Consider the following 21580-nt stretch of genomic DNA (forward strand, 5'->3'; position numbering starts at 1 on the left):
GATGTGAGCAGCCGGACAAACATCACCCGTCTCCCCCGACTATGGACGTGTTTATCTCCTGTGGATGAAGCTCTCGTCGAGGATTTAACGGGGTAAGAATGTGTTTTTATGACTGTTATATGCATGCAGTAGTGTCATCTTAATATTGCCATGCTATGCTGTTTTTGGTAAAATATCTTTAAAAAAAAGTCATTCAGATAAATTCATTCATTAAATGACAGAAATGACATTAGATGTGTGCAGGGAAGAAGGGGAAGGATGATCCTCATAAGATGCAATAAAGTAGAATAATGAAGTAAAAAAAAAACACATTATAACCTGTATGAAAAATGCAGTGTGAGCATTTCAGGGCTATATATATATATATATATATGTAAACAGGGCAGTGGCTATATTCTTGTAAAAAGGGACAGCTGCTTGATGGGTATCAGGATGTCAACAACAACTGGATTAGTGTTGCTGCAGCAGAGACAGTTTGGCAGAGTGAAGCAGCGCAATACACACACAGCCTTCAGTATGATTCAATCCCGCTGCACTGAAATCAATCCACCTCATGCAAAAAGAAGAGCCCTCCAGGTTAAGCGGCCTTAAGAGGATTAGACTTCTCAAATAAGACCGGCAGATAACCATCAGACGCCTAATTAACTGTTGTTTTCCCTGTGTAACGTGGCACCGAAGAGGCTTTGTTTGTTTTAAATCATCGAGAGCGTTTGAATGTGAATAAAGGAAGCCACTAAGCGCTGATGGGATTAAATCCAATCAAAATTCAATCAAGCCGTTTCCACTGATAATCCTCCCTATCTGTTGTCACCGTCTCCTCTGACATTGGTCGTGAGACTCTGTGAAATGGCACAACAAAGGTCACATTCCTTAAGCGAGCCATTGTATTCTAATTAAAAATGTTAACCCACTCTGTTGTTTGTTCTGATAAGGTCTCCATCTGATCCCATCTGCCTGCGAGGACAGGGAGCAAAATTCCAGTCACATGAAAAAGGGATTACGCCAGGAATCTGTCACCTCACCTCACATCACTTAAGTAGGTGTGAATCATGGGCAACCAGCTGACTGATATGGCTCCTAACACGCCATTCCTGCCTAACTTCCAGTCCCTGCACGTGGTGGTTATCGGCCTCGACTCGGCCGGCAAAACCTCTCTGCTCTACAGGCTGAAACTGAAGGAGTTTGTGAAGACCATTCCCACCAAAGGCTTCAACACGGAGAAGATCAAGGTGGCGGTGGGGGTGTCGCGGGCCATAAACTTCCAGGTGTGGGATGTGGGCGGGCAGGAGAAGCTGCGGCCGCTCTGGAAGTCTTACACCCGGCGAACGGACGGCATCGTCTTCGTGGTGGACTCCACCGAAGTGGAGCGGATGGAGGAGGCCAAAGTGGAGCTCCACAAGATCACGCGCACCTCCGAGAACCAGGGCGTCCCCGTGGTGATCCTGGCCAACAAGCAGGACCTGGAGTCGGCCTCGTCGGTCAGCGAGGTGGAAAAGATGCTGTCCGTGCACGAACTGAGCACGTGCACGCTGCATCACGTGCAGAGCTGCAGCGCTGTGAACGGTCAGGGTCTCCAGCAGGGCCTGGAGAAACTGTATGAGATGATCCTGAAGAGGAAGAAGATGGTGAAGCACAACAGGAACAGGAGGAGATGAACTCCTGGTTCACACACCGGGGGAACGTTATCTTAAGGGATGAATCCTCTGTTGAGACACTTCCAAGCTTAATGGTCCCTTTTTTAACGGGAGAGAGAACGACGAGTGCCAACAAAACAACAATTTCACACGGACTTCTTCAGGAGGAATTGATTTGCTCATAGTAGCAAGTAGTCATTGAAGCAGTATTGACATAATTCTATGTTCTGCAATTGTGCAGAAAAGTTACAATACAGGTTTCATAAGGAAAACCTCTTTCTCAAGTGCTTTTCTAAACTTAATTTAAAGATAGATTTATAACAATTATGTGCTTTTGTTAAGTTTAGGACCAGTGTATAAACACGTCAGAGGTATTTAGTCGTTCAATGGATAAGTAAAGTAAAATATAAAAATGTATTTCACAAGCTTGCACAGATTATATTCAACTAAGCAGACAGTTTTTTTTTCCCTTCCACAGTGTATATGGATGCATCCCAGAATATTTATTTCACATTTTTGCACTGGACAGAAAAAGGACCGTATTTGAAAATGACGTGAAAAGAGACATTTTAGCTGTGATTGAGCACCAGTGACCCGAAATGCCTTCCCTTTTTGAACACAGAGGTTAAGTTTCTTTTTAATATAGTGTTTATACAAATTGTATAAAACTTAATAAATCTAAACACTGTACAGAACTCCCAGTGTTTTCTCTCTGTCTTGTTGATTAAACTGAGTGAATGAGCCGTATATTATGGGTCAGTCACGGACCAAGAAACTTAGGAAGTGTTGTTATTAACCAAATTATTACGAAGTCCTTCCAATGTGGGGAAGGAACGTACAAAAGGTAAAGTATATTTATTTATTGACCGTGTCAGTGCAACAGGTTTCCTCATAATATTACAGTATGTTTGTTGCATTTCTAGCATTTTGTTATTGTTCTGGCACTATTTGTGTTTTTAATGTCTAAAATAGAAGCTGGTGAACAAAGTGAAGCACGAAGATATTTTCTTCCAGTTGGTGGATAAAAGTGTTTAAATAATGAACTTAGACAGGTTCTAATATTGCTCAGTATCTCTTGTGTAAAAGGTGATATACAGTATGTCATTTACGTAGTCTTCCTTTAAATGGCCAAATTCTACCTGCAGGTTGTCAGCGTCAATACCCTTGTGATCAAGAACAGCCGTTTAATAGATTTTTACTATCCAAAATTTTAAGCTCTGACTTGTGACCCTTCCCCCTATTTGTCACTGAACAAGCAAAGGGGAGGGGGGGGGGGCTGCCCCTCCCCCACAGACGCCAAATCCACAATCCATACTTTGATTCTGGCCTTTTTAACCCTGCCAGCTGCTGACAGTGTAATTGCATCAATTATTGCTGAGGTGGTTCAGAGGTTAGGCCGTTAAGTCCTGGTGTGAGATCAAGTTGGACTGTACCACCTGAGGCTGATGTTGTGCACCTCTGATCCACATAGAAGAAGAAATCCAATTTTAGTCAGACTAAGGAATAATTTGGTTTTCTTACTGTCATGTTAGCCTTATCCAGCAGGTATAGGTTAGTCCGACTAAAACTAGCTTTTTTTTAGTCGGACTGACATACCTGGATAATGCGATTCATAGTCTGATTACTCCTGCATGTATATACGGTTAGTCGGACTGGATTCAGACTTGGCGTTCGGCACGTTCACCAAATATTCTTCCCTGGTCTTTGACCGGGAAGTGAAAGGAGACGGCGTATGAACTGCAGTACTGGAAATTCATACGGCGGTGGCGTCTTCTTCAGACAACACAGCAACGATCCATCTCACCCTTCACTGTTTGTTTTTCGGTGATGTTAAGGTCAACTGGAAACTTGATTCAATAGGCACTAGCTTATAGAGCGATACAGCGCCACCTTTGGAGTCAGACGTACACAGTCAATAAATGGATTTCCTCCTCCGCTTGTATACTCAGACTCTGCAAGTTGTCCGATTGCCCGTCTTAGTCAGACTACGACCTCAGCTTGATTAAACTGGGCATGTGAATGTACTGCAAATGTACTTATGCCGGTTTGGGTCAAGAACTCTTCACGTACTGTAAGTCATTTGCACTGCTTCTGATAGTAATAGATGTTAATTACAGTCGTTTGTAGACATATATTCCACTTTTGTGACATTCTGAAATGGCAGTTTTTTTTTTTCAAACAGAAATTGACACCGCATGAGCTAAAATACAAACAAACACAGCACGACGCCCTGGTCTCCTGCTGACTGCAATGTCGGATGCAAAATACTATTTCAGACTCCGCAGTGTTTCTAATTTAACAGCACCATGGTGGGCTGATGACAGTTCTGCACGAATTTGCAGCATTTTAAAAGGGGGGGGGGGGAAATTAGCGTGTGTCCACCCAGATGTCATGTTGACATCACTGCTGATTGATGCTGCGGGCAATAAAAAAAAAAAAAATTGACTATATGAGACGTAGGAATAACATGCTCATTACATCGCACTGAAAACCAGTGCGGAATGAAATCGCCTCCACTCAGACGCAATATACCAACATGAGACACACACACACTCTCCGGCATCTTGACTCCTGTGACCTCTGCGTCCCCATTATTCACCACAGTGAGCTCATTAAAAACTTTCAAGGGTATCTTTTGCAGAATCATCTTGACACAGCAGCTGGTCCCTGAATAAATTAGCATGGTTGATGTGGCGCTTTCAACAGCCGAGACGCACTGTGGGCATGTGGAGCCATCAATCAGACCCGCGAAAAAATATACATAAACATTGTGCCACTGAGATACTCTCCGCAGAATCAAAAAGTTGTTATAGGTACTGGCACACACTGCTGTGCCGACAGCATATTGCGCACCTGATCGACTTGCTGAACTGGATCCACAGTCCAGTTTTGCAAATCTTTTTTTTTTTTTTTTCTTTCTGTTCTGCAGACTGAACATTCTCTCTGCCGCTCTCTTCCTCCCTGTTTACTATAGGCTGTAATGGTGACTGACAACACAACACCCAAGAGAGAGGGAAGCCCCGGGGATTATGTGTCAGGGCTTAGACGAGGAGAATCGCAACACAGACAGGTGAATCCCTGGAACCTGTGGCTTTGAATCAGAGACGGGCTCACCGCTGGGCTTTAACAACACTGATTTCCATCACTCAACCAAATGACACAAACAACCCTCATGTCAACTCAGAATGCAGTGACTGCGAAAAGATGTTTTGAGTGAATGAATGATGGACAGTTGGGGTTTTGCCTCTATCTCATGATGACATTTGTTTTCTGGATAGGATTAGAATGAATGTACTGGTCAAACGCAGTCATTGTGTTATTATTACAGTACGGCGACGACAAGCCAGCCACAGTTTACCGAGTGCGCTATTGCAAAGTAAGTTACGCTCCCCAAGGACACTTCTCAGTGTCGCTCATGCTGCTAGAGAGCACGTCCTGTTAAAAAGAATCCATCACATTTACACAAAGCGCCGAGCGAAGCAAAACCAAAAAGTTGTCGAGACAATTCGAGCTTATGGGGGGGGCAAAAAAATGACAGATAAAGAAGGTTACCAAAAGTTTTCTTTTTATTCCAATCCACAGAATAGATTTCACCACAGATTGTTTATATATTTATAGCAGACCGCCCAGCTTGTGTTGGTGGGATTCATCCTCTGTGGACCATGAATGTCAGTTTCAAGGAGATTCAGCCCATTTTTAATGAGATATTTAAGCCTAAAACAGATAAATTATGATGGAACCAAGCCATCATTTACATGATTATTTATAGCTGTGATTAGCTGTGCGAACTCCATGACACTACACATTTGTTTAGTGTCGTGTAGCATCGGCGGTAAATAGCTAATACATTTTTTTTTTTTTGCTTAAATATGAATAACTACATTTACAGCCCTCTATGATGCAGAGTTATAGAGCACTGTGCTCAAATCCAAGACCTCTTAACACAGCCCTTCACATAATGTTGCCGTGGCAACCTAATGTCAGCAGTCACTAAAGGGTGACCTGCGAGGGCAATGGTGGGGGTCAAATTGCTTTTTGTGGTTGGATGTTCAATCCAGCTGAGGTTACTGAGGGGGCAGGGAGATTAGAGAAAGAAGCTCGGATCAATACTGGAATCCTGACATCACCTCCTCACACTATCTGCTTCAGTCGTCCTCATCTTTCATTTCTTTCTTTTTTTTATTATTATTTATTTATGTGTTTCTCTCAACTGAATGCTTATATTTAAGGTTGTTTACAGACACTTCTGTACACCTCTGTATTATTTTTACTCTCTGTTTTTGTTGCTATATCGATGTCAGTCACAATGGACGCAGCTCAAATTTCACCCCCATCAGGTCCTTTCTGGGAAGATGATCGCATTGACCTTGCCTGATGCAGAATGGGAAATTGGTTTTGTAGTGCATGGAGGGATAGTTGTTTGTCCACTAACATGGTTCTTTTTTTTTTTCTTTTTTTTATTATTTGAGGGTTCAAAAAGGGACAGTGTTTGGTTGGAGAGGCTGTATTAGCCGCTGTTGTGTCCATCCCTCAAAGGTTGTAAAGCTGCCACTTGGTCTTCATTTAAAGCCTGCGGGACTAAAACGGACGGGAAGTGATTGCGAGGAAGGGGGGAACTAAAGCTCAACTTCACCGCATACGGTCGTCTTCTTTCCTCCGAGGACAAACGCCATATTTCTTCATTGTGAAGAAGACGTTGTCAAAGGAGGAACGAGCTCATATGTTTATATCAAATCAGTTTCCCCCTCAGAGGTGACCCTGCGCCAAAAACAAAGGGATATTATCGTCTCTTTTATTCCTCCTTTGCCCCTGGCTGTAAGACACTTATCATTTTTAATTGTATTTGTGCTGCAGCATTGGGGTATATGCATATGTTTCTCTTCCCCACAGATGGAGATTCGTGGGAGCCGTGACTCACGTTTTATATTGTATTTACTAGGATTTAAAGTTCAGGACCAAAGTTTGCATAACTAGAAAAACTGCAAACGTGGGGGGATATGATATCGCGGATGAGTCTCAAAGGACAAGATACAATTACTTTTCAGGAACAATGTCCTCTTGTGTGCTCTTTATGCACGGTGCTTATGAAGGCAGCAGTTAATCCAGGGCAGACCTCCTTTGGAAAAAATGCACCGTCATCCTGGGTCGACCCAAAACACAAACGAGCGCACGCCATCTAGAGCAGCGGCGTTCACTGGATACAAGCTCTTGTTAATCCTCGCTATTACTGCTGTGTAAAAACTAGTCGAGCCTCTTTTTTAAGCAGGAGGCCAGACTGCTGTGAAACACTCACACAAGAGCAGAGTCTTTTTTTTTTTTTTTTTATGTGTGTCACTGCAGCAGCAGTGGGTGGATGTGGGAATGTGCTGACTGAGGAGAAATGTCCTTGATTTAATGTAATAGAATGATTTAATGTGATAGATGGGGACATAAACAACGGCAACAACTGTGAATCTGCAAACGGCAGACATAGGTTACAAGAACACCTACAGAAACATATTTATTTAAAGCGGCAGCAACCAGTACCTTCATCGCTATGGAGCTTTATGGTAAATCATTATATATAGATCTGCAACTGACGATCATTTTCATAATCTGTTAATCTGTCGATTAGTTTCTTGATTCATCGGTTGGTCCGTAAATCCATAATGATTCGGTTTTAATGATTTCTTTGTAATATGGAGCAAAGAAACAAAGAAAATATTCACATTTAAGAAGCTAAAACGATGAAAAAAGCTTAAAACCGATTAATCGATTATCAAAATAGTTCCATTCATTTAGTAATCGATTAAAAGCACTTGTTTGCAGTGAAATAACTCTAAAACCTGAGAGATATTATTGCCCTAGCTAAGTAAAAGGGTGAAGTTTAATGCAGAACTTGATGCTGAAAACATTTATGCTAGGTCAGTAAGAAACACTGCTAATGCTAATGTTGGCTATAAAGCAATAGCAAATATGATCTTTAAAGTTGTAGTATGTAACATTTTAAAAGTTTCAGAAGTGAGTTCTACTGCTAAAAACCCTTTATTTCAGCAGCAGCAGCCCTCATTCAGATCTGATAGTATTGCTTGACAGAGATCTTTTCATTTTTAGATGTACTGTACAAATAATGTTGTTTTTATTCACTAAAGGCAGAGAGACAGAATAATAACATCAACAACCACAAAAATCACTAAAATCTATCTATCTATCTATCTATCTATCTATCTATCTATCTATCTATCTATCTATCTATCTATCTATCTATCTATCTATCTATCTATCTATCTATCTATCTATCTATCTATCTATCTATCTATCTATCTATCTATCCCTGTGAACGTAGGTTCTCTTGTATTCCTTATTTATTTAGGTACCTCAAGGACACCTGGTAATTTAGGAGCTAAAATAAGAATTAAATCAAATTAATTACTCCAATATGTTTTGTTGCTTCAAATGCTTTTAGCATCCTGTGCCCAGGGCTGTTGTCCATTTGGCCTGGTTGTTAATCCAGAAAATCCTGGAAACACAAATTCAGCAGAAAATAACCAGCCTTTTATATCCCTTTGTTTGTATGTTTTTTTTTGAATGTTTCATTCAATGCCATAAAACTTGGGGAATTTTAGAATTAAAATTCTTGTAATTCTTACTTTTATGAGCAAATACCCGCAAAATAGGACATTCCCATCCGCCTCAGCTGTTCTGTGTATTTAGTATTACATGTGCAAATGTGTGCTGAATTATGACTCTCACTGTAGAATAGACTGAACCTTGTGGAGAGGAGAATCCGGGAATCCTGTTCAAGGTTGTGAAGGGGGAACCCATGCGGATCAGATCTGGTATTTGGAGCTGGTTTATCAAATGAGGCACCAATAATGGCCTTTTTATGTTCCCCACTCATGCAACAGTCTTTCACAAGCCACCACAACAATCCCTTTGTTGCCTCTGTCGTGTTTTTCTATCACTGTTGTAAATTGGCCAGACTTCAGGGTTGTTACTCTTCTATGTTGAAGATTTATGACAAAATCCTTTCCCCTCACGTGGTCCTTTCTAATCATGAAGAAGACCCAACCATCAGTGCTGATATGACAATAAGAGATGTTGTTACCGTTCGCTCAAATCAACGTTTCTAAAGCGCAGCTGCTCATGAAATGATTTGGCACCGTTTCCATTTGCTCAGGTGTTTAACCGACAGTGTTCTGACGTTCACTTTTTCAGCCTGGTGCTCTAGTTTGTATCCCATGTTCTTCGATAAACAATTTATGATAGAGCATAACTGTCTTTAAAATGCCAAAATAGCACTTTTTAACACAGGTTGTGGAGTAAAGTCCAAATAAAATTGGGTGATGTGAAGACCTGGGAAGGTCATCAGACATCCCTTATCACTCATTATTATTATTATTATTATTTTTATTAAATAAAGCTTTATTCAAATACATATACATTACAATACAATAATAATAAGAGATGGAATGAACCAAACCAGGGGAAAATCTCCAAACACAAGGAAACGATGATGAAAACAATGACAATACTTAGTTTATAAAAGGCTGATAAGATGTGGAAAAAAAAGAAAAAAGAAGCAACCTTTAATTTATTAGGCATTATTTCATCTTGTATATACAAAAATATAGTCAATATAATATCAATAATGTCGATATATGATCAAGATTTTGCAGGCAACCTCTTGGGCTTTTGTACCACACACTCTGACTGAGATTTGGCTAGATATGAGGCCAAATACAGGGGATTAGCTAAGATTAAAGATTAAACACTAGCAGTTGGCGCCTCTGTCTGCACCAAAACTCCACATACCATCTCATCTAAGACTCAGCTTGTAAATACATTCTAGCTCAATTGGTGCAAGCAGCATCTATCTCATCTAGGTCTGTAAAAAAAGTAATTAATAATAAGTAAATGTCAAACGTTCTCATGAATGTGTCTCGTAGCTTTATTCCTATACCCGACTGCCTTTTTGCATATTAATTTCATAATCATGTCTATTCTGTGCCAAATAAGTGTCACAAAGACCAATGTTGACCTGCTATGTGCCGAGAATAAAAATGAAGAGTTGTCTATATAGGTGACGTGCATAAAGTCACTCCCAGCGCTGCTTTAATCCTGTTATACAGGCCTTAAACTGGGAATATTGCCAGCGATCACCAGCAGAATGAGACCAGCGGGTCACAAATAGCCTTAAGTCCCGTCTAGACGGGAGAGCGCTAATGGACGGTAACACCGAGCATATGCAGACCCATGCTCTGCCAAATGATTAAGAAATTATGTGTGACAAAGCCCAAGCGGGAGACATTTCTCAGGTTTACAGAATGGGACCAGTTAAATGATCATATTAGAGACAACCCACTTCCACACAGTGTATTCGCAAGTGTAAATGTTCTCATATGTGAGCATTCAAAGGCGGTAAAATGTCTTTTTAACTCGATGAGGAAAAACCATGTGTGTCAATCACCAGTGCAAAAGCAGGATCTTGAAAGAATCATGACAACAGCCTTATTGTAAATGAACCCTTAGTGCTTATACACAACTCCTTATATGGACATCCTGGGAGCTTTGTGTATATAGGTCACATATTCAGGCTTTAAAAACATTTTTTTTTTCGTCTTATTATGTGTTGTAGAGACAAAGTTATGATTCATTTCATATTGCATTTTTTCTTTTCTTTTTGTTCATAAAATCGAGCCAAGTGAACTTAAACCGTGACGTATTTCCAGGTTTCACAAATTCAATCCGACTTTTTGCTCAGGTGTGTTTATATAGTTCGTGAAAATTATTTTTTTTTCCCCATCAGACACTCTTGCACATTCTTATAACCTCTGTATACTGTACATTTAAAATGCTCTGTGTTGTAAGGGTTAAATATCTCAAACTGTTTTGAGCCAAAACGTTTTGGAAACTTAAACTCTCTTTATGCTACTACGATCGCCACAGATACACAGTATATACTAATGAAGTCAGCACTCACTATACACTATTTTTACAGATGAGCTTTTTAGTATAATTCATGTTTGGCAGCAGACTGGAGTGGGGAGCTGGAAAGAATGATGCCACAAAGCTCTTGAAACTATCAAACAGGGGACATTATAATTACATGGTTTGCTTGAACCACTGCACTGTGGATGCCAACCAGCCATGTATTTTACTGGATTAAGCAAAAAAATAGAATATGCTCTCTCGTAAATCCTGGGGACTCATTAGTATCAGACACATTTTTGGCTTTGCATTGTTGATGAAAGACGTGTTGCGTCCTAAGAAATATTTTTTTAGTGATGCAATATAGAAAGAAGTACGGCAGAAGTATTTTCGGCCATTTTGGAGCAGAAACCATCATGCTTTTCTTAGTTTTTGTTGCCAAAGACACCCTCGCTTCCATAACTATAATAGGAGAAGGGAAGCGAGGAAGTAATTGGAAAGTCATTGTGTGGATTGTTGTTTTGGAATATGTCCCATGGCACACATTTAAATCACCATAAATGGAGCGCTCAATGATCTGTAACTGTGCAGAGAAGATCGACTCAAACGGCTTCCGTTGATTCTCTTTCATTAGGAACTTCAGAAACCTGAAAGGAAACTCAAAGAGGGGAAACAGTTAAAAAAATAAAATAAAAAAAAACAGAAAAAAAGCGCCTTAGGCTTTAGTTGAATGCGACTAAATAACCTGTCATTCTGTCAAGGACATGCCTCAATGCTCGCCAAATATACAGAGGATTGTAGACTTCAGTGTAGCACTCTCATTTACTTGGATATAAGAAGAAGAAACCACAGTTTTGCCTTTCCATTTATTATTCACCAGCTGTGTTGTATCTCCACGTACTGCAACATAGAGCGCAGCAGCATGGGTGCAAAACAGCAGGAGGTTTGGAGGGGGGAAATGCACTCGACATTTCTTAGGGTTGAAAAATAAATATGATTTTTCTGATCTCTTTCACTTTCTCATTTTTAAATCTGATTCAGTCCCCAAAACCAAGGAAGCAGCAAACAGCAGTGAAGAATGAAATGGCTGTCAGACGCAGTGAGCTGCTCCCAGGACAGAGGAAGTGTTTCTCGTGTTACGCACCGGAGCGTTTGACAGTGCACAAGTACAGGGAGGAGAAACACCAATTACAGGTGATAAGGATAACGCTCACTCAGTTGCATACAATTACTATTATTTCGCAGTCTCACAGTGACACGATTGAACGTATGTTGCATATGCATGGACAATTCCCAATTGGCAGGAGACATGCACTTTTCCAGATGATGTATGTATATATATATATATTAATGAGTATTTAAATGTTTATACATGCAGAATTCCAAGGTTTCTCATACAGTCACCTTACAAACAAGTTTATTTCCACTTTTAAAGGTACAATATGTAGTATTTATGGGTTTATATAACCCAAAATCCACTTTTTTATACATATTATGTGCTCCTGCATTGTCTAGTCGCTGTATAATAGTTTTTGTTTCATATTCGTAGTGTTTCAAAAAGTCATGTTAAATAACATGACCGCGGACCGCGGTTGCATAGCCACTGTTAGCAGCGAGACGCCATGTTTCTACCGGAGCCTGTAAGGACAAACGCGAGAGAACAAATCAAGCGTCTCTTTACTTGTAGAGGTAGTCCCGCCTCCTCTCTCTCCGCTTCGTCTGCTACGGCCGCGGTAGCTCGCCCTCTCCCTCGCCTCACGAACCTCATCTGCTGACACGGAGAAAGACGACGAGGACGACATTTGACCAGCTGCGGATACCGTAGCGCTCAGGGAAGGGAGGGGGTGAGCAGAGCAGCAGGTCTGTGTTGTAAATTTCAGCCTCTCCTCTAGATGGCACTATAAACTACTTATTTCCCCTTTAATTCAAATTTACTCACCTACAGCATTGGTTCTCAAAGTGTGGCCCGGGGGGGGTCCAATGGCGGCCCGCCTAATCATTTGTGGCGGCCCGCAATGAATTACAGTTGATAGTTTTAATCCAGGAGCTACTTAGCTTGTTAAATGTTTATTGGACATTACTGGATACAGACCAGTAAGTGTAAACTGTACAACTACAATCTGGTCATTAAAATTATTACAAATGGGATTTCTTTCTGTCTTTTTTTTCCCCTTTTGCATCCCTCAGTCCAACGTTGGGTTCCTAAATTGGCCCTCAGGTATCAAAACTTTGAGAACCCCTGACCTACAGTATCAAGTTCCTTGATTTCCCTTCACGGTTTAATCAACAAAAAGCAATGAGTAAAGCTGTGTTTCATTCTAATTAGAATTATATCGCTTCATCACGTATAATATGACAGACTCAACAATGGGAGTAACATAATGAGCAACTATCATATTACGCGCTTCACGCTGATGTCCATTAAGAGTACATTTAAACAACTCGTACATCCCATATAATGGAGAAGAGCGCATGAGCGAGAGCATTCGCATTCGTCAACGAACACTAGAGCATCTTTGGTCTGAAAATCCTGATCGTGTTAATAGCGACAACCGTGGAACAGCGTCATTCAACAACCCCCCCCACGAGGAGCCACATCTTGTTCTTGACAAAATCAGTCAACGTGCTCCGAACGTGCTCAGCGTCCTTGGCAAACACTGGGTAATAACGCAGAACCGACAGGCTCTGTGGCAACATTTGAACAGCTAATTAAACTCTGAAAGGGCATCGACGCTCCGAATGCATTTCGCCCTATTAGTCAAATTAGATAATATCGAACAATGTGCGTACGATAAAACATAAATGTGGCTTATTGTATGGAGCAGAGGCAGTGCATCATTACACTCTGATTAACGATAATTGTTGTAAGCACAGTTTAACAGTGCTCTAATGAGAGAATCTGCATTGGCAAAATGTGAGCACACGTGTGTGTGTGTGTGTGTGTGTGTGTGTGTGTAACTTGCCTTCAGGCAGGAATCAGGGCTGCTCAGGGAGCAAAGAGTCAGGCTTTCACTCTGCGCCACGGAAACACACATCAGTCTCGTGTTGTTATCTCAGAAGTAGGTTGCTTCCCCTAGTCTGCCCGGTAACAGTCGTGCACGATTGTGCATATGCACTTGTCATAAGCCCGATAGTTGTGCACAAGCATGCATAAGTGTGCATGTTTGCGCGTGCAGCTGACAGTGAGTGGGCTGAGGGGAATGGAGGAGGAGGATGAAGAGGAGGAGGAGGAGGAGGTGGAGGCCAGTGGTACAGGCTTCAACAAAAGCTAAAGATAGCACAGCGCTCACAGGCATTCAGTGGAGTGCATGAGTGCATGAGAAGCCCTTTATCAACAGCAAGTGCAAAACCACCACGCAGGTGATTGAGGGTTTGTGGGATAATTACACAAGAACTCTATTCCAAAAATGCATTAATGTACACAAATGGCTTTATGGTAGAAGTTGGAAAAGTGGAAAAAAAAAAGTGCTGATCTGTGGTGTTAAAACTACACAAGTCATGCCAGTCTAATGACACACTCACATTTAAAACAGTATATAAAGCAGCAAAACATTACATACTGTATAGTTTTACATTTTCTCCATAGCCTAACATCCACTTAAGTTTTAATTTATTAACAACTGAAGATAACACATAATGCCAAAAATGTCTTGTGGTCAAAATCATTGTCCAACAATTGATTTGTATAGCAAGAGAAAAGACCATGGTTATAGTTTCAAGTTAATGAGTATCACCATTAAGTTCTATAATACTCATAATTAACTAGATATTGTACTATGTGCTCTATTCTATTGCAACCAGTATCAAAATGTTGTCACTTATATTTGCATGCAGATGACCTGCATATCCTTTTATTTAAAAAAGTGGGTCAGATTGAATGTCTGTTCCACTATTTCATCAAACCACCACCACACCCTCCTTTGAATTATGAAGCAGAAGAACAAAACAACACTCTCTCTGCTGTTCCTTTCAGTGAAAGCAACACAGTTCAACTTCACTCTTGTCGCAAGAGTCCTCAGAGAGTTGCGACGGGTGGAGTTTTCCCAGGATTTATAAGTCAATATTGGATGTAGCAATGCACCAATCGCCTGGTTTAGTGGTCCTGAAGACCCAGTATCTCTCTGTGTGAGAGTTAAATAACTACAGACTCTAATTCAACACATTTGGAGGAGCAGTTCTGCTAAACGTGACGACTTTAGGCGCTCATTTAAACAGCGATGACATCACGATCAGCACCGACATGGTTATCTGCTCCACTTTCACTTACGTCACTATGTCTCGCCGACTGTATCCAGATCATTATTGGCAGGAGCCTAAAGACAGAACTGAACGTGGTCCAAAAGACTGCTAATCTCAGCTTAATCTCACAGGATTGGTCGCAGCCACCGCGGAGTGGCATTTAGTCCATTTGTAGCTTTTCTGTGATTGTTGGGGGCCATAAAGGGCAGCTTTTTTTTAAGGAATGGAATAAAATGCTTACACACCATCAAATCAGATGATAAACCATCAACACACTTGTGTCTCATTTAAAAACAACCAAGGTTGAACATTACAGAGGAATAAAACATATAAATCAATAAAAACACAACAGTAAAATAGAAACTGTAAAATAGTAACATAATAAAGTAATAAAATGGTAAAATGTAGATGTAAGTGTCCAGGTTGACTATGCTTAGCCTGGAGTGAAGGCCAAGGAGAAGAAGTGGGGTCCTTTAAAAGAAGTGATTTAAAATTTTGCCCAATGATGGGGGCAGATTTAATTTGGTTTCAAAGTTTAGGGGCAGCTACAGAAAAGGTTATGAGACCTCAGAGTTTGTGATCAGACATTAAGAGCTCTAAAAACCAAGAATGACATCTTAAAATCAATCCTAAAACAAATAGGAAGCCATTGGAGGGAGGGAAAATGTTATGTCTTCCAGACTTCCACCCTGCCAGTTCCATTGCTGCATTGTTTTTGTTTGATTTGTTGGATTGGCTTTTGTATTTTTTTGTTCAAGAAATTTTTTTTTTGAGCATTGTGACCCGCTGTATCAAATATGATACAAATTAAAACCCCTATATGGAAATTGATATTTGAAAAAAAAAAAAAAATGTTGTTTGTTTGTTCAGAAGGACCAATAAAGGCTCCAGTTTCAAAGAATTTGAACTTTCTGTCAATTATTTAATGGTTTGGGCTTTACAGGGTTAAATGTGTAGAGGAAAAGAGCAGAGACAGAATATCAATGCTTCAATTATTATTCAGAGCGATGATAGTAAATGGAAGAAAATTAATCTACACCTAGTAGAACTATTTCAGAAGGTTTTACCTTTGCCCTGATGGAAGCAGCTGTAGCTAAGCATATAATGGAAACAATGGTCCGACCCCTTGAGATGAACCTCTCTTTCTATAATGTGTATTGTTGGGAGCAAAACGCATCATTTATCTCTGTGAATTTCATCCATACCGGACAGTGTGTTATGTTCAGTGCACTAAATGCAGTAGTTGTGGATTTACAAGCCCCCTATGTAACCAGATTATCAGATTATTATGCTTACAAGAATTCAGTCATTGTGACATAACATGACCTAGGAAGATTATATAAAAGCTGCATGGTAAATTGCTTTTTTTCCACTTGAATGTTACATGGAAAACGTGATAAAAAAAAAAAAAAAAAAAAGTCAGAAATGTTTTTTAAGATAACACGAGAATGCATTAACGTTAGACTTTTGTATCATCACAGCTTTGTGATTTGGGAGCCCCCGTCAACTCACACAAAACAGCTTATTTTCTCCTTACGCCCCCCAATGCTCTTTCTCTGGGGGTCATCACCAAGCACAGATTACCTCAGTCAACACTAGAGCGGTTTGTGGTAATCACATTATCACTCTGGGTGAAATAACACTGAGCCTTAACCAGCCTTTGACAAAGGGATCATTGTGGGTGAAACTCAAACATACTGGCCTGCAAATCACATTTTCAGAGAACGGGAGAGATTCTTTCTCATTTGTACGATGTGCAAAGCGAGCGCAAATATTTGACATAGGAGGAGAATGTTATCGGGTTTTCCCCCACATGCTAACGAGTAAGGTCGCTAAACAAAAAACCTTCTGGTCACTCCACTGTAGCTCATATAGTCCAGTGTCTAAAGTTATGGGCTAAAGAATCCAGATGTGGTTATACAAGTCTCCAGAATGTTTTATGGAGCATCTGCTTAATATGAAGGACCTCACTAAATAATTCATTCATACGCCTTGATGTATAATGTTAATAATGTATAAGATTGAAGGGGGACTCAGTGGCGGCTCAGTCATCATAGGAAAGTATAAAAAAAATAGACAGACAATGGGTGGATAATTGAAGTTAAATGAAGGCGTGTTTGTGGTCGTGGTAACACACAGCTATCCAGTAAACAGACACACATGGACATTTTATGGAACATTAAGTGGCTGTTTTGTGTGATGGAAATGACAAACCACATGGTGATGCTTTTCTTGACGGTTTTAGTTATGCTAACAACATGGATCTATAATCAGTGCCGGTCGATCCACCTCCTTAGTCCAGACTGGAACGTTATTGTCACTGTATTATGTAGAAACAACAAAATGTAGGGCATTGATCGAAACTCAGGATACAAATATGGTCTTAATATGATTGAGCTTTAATGATACCGTGACTTTAACAACAGCACCACTTTTGTTTTGTTTTCACAGAACTATTTCAAACCATCTGTGTCACGCAGCATCTCAGATGTGAAGGGAACGCTTGCTGACCTGAAGTTCTTTATCGGAGATGATCCAATCCCTATCTGAGCAGCCTGTCAAAAAGCCTCGGAAGGACAGAGGCCAGATGAAACATCTGTAGAAGGACATCAGCGCTGGCCTACAGTCGATCGACAACACCCAACTACCTGGCAAGTTAAAGATCTGGTGTCTCCAATTTGGTATGAAGTCCCCATCTCCACAGTCGAGAAGCTGGAAAGAGGAGTCACAGTGGCTACATCAAGAAGTGACTCAGAGCTCCACGAGGCCTTACCACCATAGGCCTCTATGGAGATGGTGTCCTCAAGTTGCCCTTCACCAGTCTCTAACCCTAACCCTAACCCTAACCCTAACCCTAACCCTAACCCTAACCCTAACCCAAACCCTAACCCTAACCCAGGCCAGCCTCCCTTTGGCACATACTAACAGATTGTAAGACTAGTCTGACCCAAGGACGGTACATTTGGCACTACAACCTAGTCCTAAAGAGCCTTGCGGCCACCCTGGAGGTCAAGCAGGCTGCCATCAACTCCCTACCACCACCAGTTTCCAACCCCCCCATGGACAACCACCACCACCTTAAGACCTGAACTGGTGCTCTGGTCCCCTTCTCGAAAGAAGGTCTATGTCATCAACCACAACCCTCACCGTACCCTCGGAGGATTCCATGGACAAGCCATACAAGTGGAAACAACTGCGCTATGCTGAGTTAGCTGCTGAAGCACAATGTCTAGGCTGGAACACAGACGTGCGCCCAGTGGAGGTTGGATGCAGAGGGTTCGTTGCAACATCTACCACCAAACTGCTGAGAGACCTGGGAGTCAGGGGCCAGCTTCGGAAGCAGCAGAGAGAAGCAGCCAGTGGCTCTGGATGAAGAAGAACGACCCATGCTGGGCCCACAAGTAGCAAGCCAAAAAGGTATGCGGTCAGCTTAGGCTCGACTCAGGGAACAGGACGCCCCTGCCATGCATAGTCCCATGAGATGTACGCCACTTGACAACAAGGTGACTCTCAAGAATAATTGGGCCGAAACACCCCAAAATTTCAACCTACCCCCTGAGCTTCTTCTACCAGTCAACCATTCACCAATGGACTTTTGTGTGCGTGCTTGCACAAAAGACATCAACACCCTGGGGAATGTTTGATAGATTTTCAATTAAGTCTTTCAACATTCACCCAGAGGACAAACAACACTGAATTTTGTGAGCTTCTGTTTTTCATTTGCTGTATCCTATAAAAGTTATAAGAATTGGATATAAAATACATTTCATAGTCTAATTTTGGTATTTTCAGAGATTTTAAATACTCATTGAAAAAAATGTATTTGGCAACAATAGAATGTGGACAGCACTTCCCCACTCTTTGTTGTGTTTATCATCTGCTTAAAGCTTCACTTAAATCAAATTCACTGAGGTCGTACATAGTCTGACAAGAAGTTATTCCCTAATGACCCAGTAAAGGTCTGAATTTGCAAGTCACATGCGGAAAATGAAAAAAAAAAAAAAAGAAAAACTTCCCCTGAAAGAAAAATACCAGAGGCCATGACCTCTTTTCTCAACTGTGAGATTAACGTGGACACACAGTGACCACCCAGAGGAGAGAGCGAGTGGTCAGACGGGCTCATTTACGCAGAGTTCAAATCCACAGTTCAAACAGCACTGTATTTTCCACACTGTAGTGGTGGATTTTATTCGTGTTATAACTTGATTCTTTTGTGATCTTGATCTCAGGGGCGTCAGCATGCAGATTACACACAGATGGTTATATCAATCAAAACATCTCCACTGTTGTTCCCCCCACCACAAACTCCCTTTGTAAAAAACGCTCAGACATAAGACAAATAACCTCTTACCGACTCGCGACAAAAGCCTCTGGCTAAGGCATCACTGAGCAGTGGTCACTGTGGATAAAAGGAGCTCAGATTGATTGGGACGAACCCCCGATTCTGGTCTAAAAAAAAAGAGTTCATCGCTAAAAGGCACCACGTGCGGATATATGCATCACAATGGCGTGAGCGCGGAGGCAACTCTAAATGATAGAGTACAAGCACATGCAGAGACCATCTGGATGCTTCAACAAAAGAGTGCTGCTGGGTAGAAAGCCTTCAAAAAGACAGCTTTTGGAAAAGGAACATTATTTTTTTAGATTATTCTTTCTTCGAGTGAATAGTGAATGTAGGGGGGGGGGGGGGGGGCTGAATATGTTTTGACCCAAGGGTAAAAATTGACTTAAACATCACAAATCATGTTTCACAGACACATGGGTTTAAAGAAAAAAGGATGAGAATGACAAAAAGATTATGCCACAAACATGTAGTTGCATATTAAAGAAGATTCACATGATTTATTTTGTACAGAACAGACAAATCTAGGGTCATTACTCTATTACTTCTACCTCTGGGAAATATACGGACATCCCTCTGTTCTCGGGAGCTGTCAATAAAGCAGAGGAGACACTCACTTTGTCAGAACACGGTCGAGCTCAAACCTGATTTGGGTGTGTGTGTGCGCGGTGTCACTCGGCTTCTTGTTACCGACAAGTGATTTACAGAGGGACTCAGGTGGTCGTCATCCCATTAACTGGAATGAGGACAGAGAAAACTGTCAATAAAAAATGGTTAAGGTTTTGACTCTGGTTCAGCCAGATGGGACAGAATCTCCACTTAAATCGAGTTATTGTGCATCTGTATGTCACATTATTGCTCGCGTTTTCCATTCTGTTCTTATAAGTGCAATAAAAGTAGTGCCAATTTTAAAAGCACTTATAATTACCTCACTTTTTTTTTTTTTTAACTGACTATTATATAACTCCTTAAATTGCAGGCGTATTTCACAAGGACTACTTAATATCTTTACTTTATAAAGTCTGCACACATAAATGTGCACACGTTTTCATTTCCAAATGCTATATAACCATAAATGTAACCCCTAACCTGACCACACATCACATATCCTCAGGAATGAACACACACACACAGGTGTGTGTGTGCACGACAGGGAAGTCAAATTTTGTTCCACAAAATCTGTTGTTGCCATGGCGTTGCACTGCATCTCCTTACATTGCCATGGCAACACAATAATGATGACTGGCATAGGGCTTTTTTTTTTTTTTTTTACGTAAAGTGGGCCAAGAGCATCCGAGTCAAGTCGAACCACTTGTGTATTTGTGCAGTGTCACATTAAAAAAAAAAAAAAAAAATGTGGATGGATTTGAACTGGATTTATATGCTAATAGCTAACTCTGAGCCAACTTCACTCACCCAGTCTGAGTAAAAAAAAAATCATTGTATATTCAAGCAGGATACAAACTGTGAGGGTTAAATTCATGCATGCCGTCTGTAATTTAGCTGTCTTTAGATCTGATCGTTTCACCAGCCAACTTCGCTGCGCTCTCGGACTACAAATGCAGAAATGCAAGGATGAAAACAGCCCACGTTTAACTTTATCACTGTTTTTTTTTTTTTTTTAGCATTCAACACCAGGCGTTACCTAAAAAAACCCAAACCTCTCGTACTGTAATATTCTCTGTCTTGTTCTTGACAAAAAGAGAAATCTACTTCTTTAAAACGGTGATAATTTGATTAAAGTCTACACAACCAGTTAATATTTGTTCTTGAGTAATTTAGACTGGAGGAATTCACTCTTTTTTTGTGGGTCACTGGCTGAATATGAGCACCTTCATCTTGCTGATGAATATTTAACTCAAGGTCGCCCCCATGGGGTCACATAGGAGAACAGCACTAAAACTCTGTTAAATGTAACCCAGAGGTAATAATTATATTTGAATGATGAGGACAACTGCAATGAACAATATACACATGGACTGAGTCAATGAACTGCAAGTACAGGAGAGACATAAACATATTGTTTTATACACCTTAATGTACAGGAACACTGGCACCATAAAGCAAAAACAGAAAAAAAGTGCACAGGAAAGGCCTGTGCTGACATCTGGAGGTGGAAAGCATCAATAACTTCCAACAGGATGTGTGTGAGCTCATAAAAGTTGTCCTGCACACTTGGAACTAAGGTGAGGGTGAGTATTCACTCGGTTATAATACGCAGCATCACCACTAGATGTAAACAAATTGTACACTACACTGTGAACTTAATCTACTTGGATTTTTGGAAATATTAATGATCTATTATTGTCATTATTATTATCTTACTCTAGTATGTATTGGTTTGTTTTTCATATACACAATAGATATTTGATATACCTTATTAATTCATTTATTCATTATTCATTTATTTTTATTTCTCCTGCATTACAAATTGAACCAGGTCCAGGGATTTGTA

At 40.7% G+C, this 21580-nt stretch overlaps 1 protein-coding gene across 1 annotated transcript; it reads left to right on the plus strand.

Moving 5' to 3' along the window:
* Positions 1-1049: 1049 nt before the first annotated feature.
* On the plus strand, positions 1050-1655 carry arl4d (ADP-ribosylation factor-like 4D; the record flags this gene model as incomplete). The annotated part of the gene is made up of 1 exon (XM_083904117.1): positions 1050-1655. The coding sequence occupies one exon, from the start codon at positions 1050-1052 to the stop codon at positions 1653-1655; it is 606 nt and encodes a 201-aa protein (XP_083760243.1).
* Between the last annotated feature and the right edge of the window lie 19925 nt (positions 1656-21580).

This window comes from Microchirus variegatus (assembly GCF_963457635.1).
Source record: "Microchirus variegatus genome assembly, chromosome: 17".
NCBI lineage: Eukaryota > Metazoa > Chordata > Actinopteri > Pleuronectiformes > Soleidae > Microchirus > Microchirus variegatus.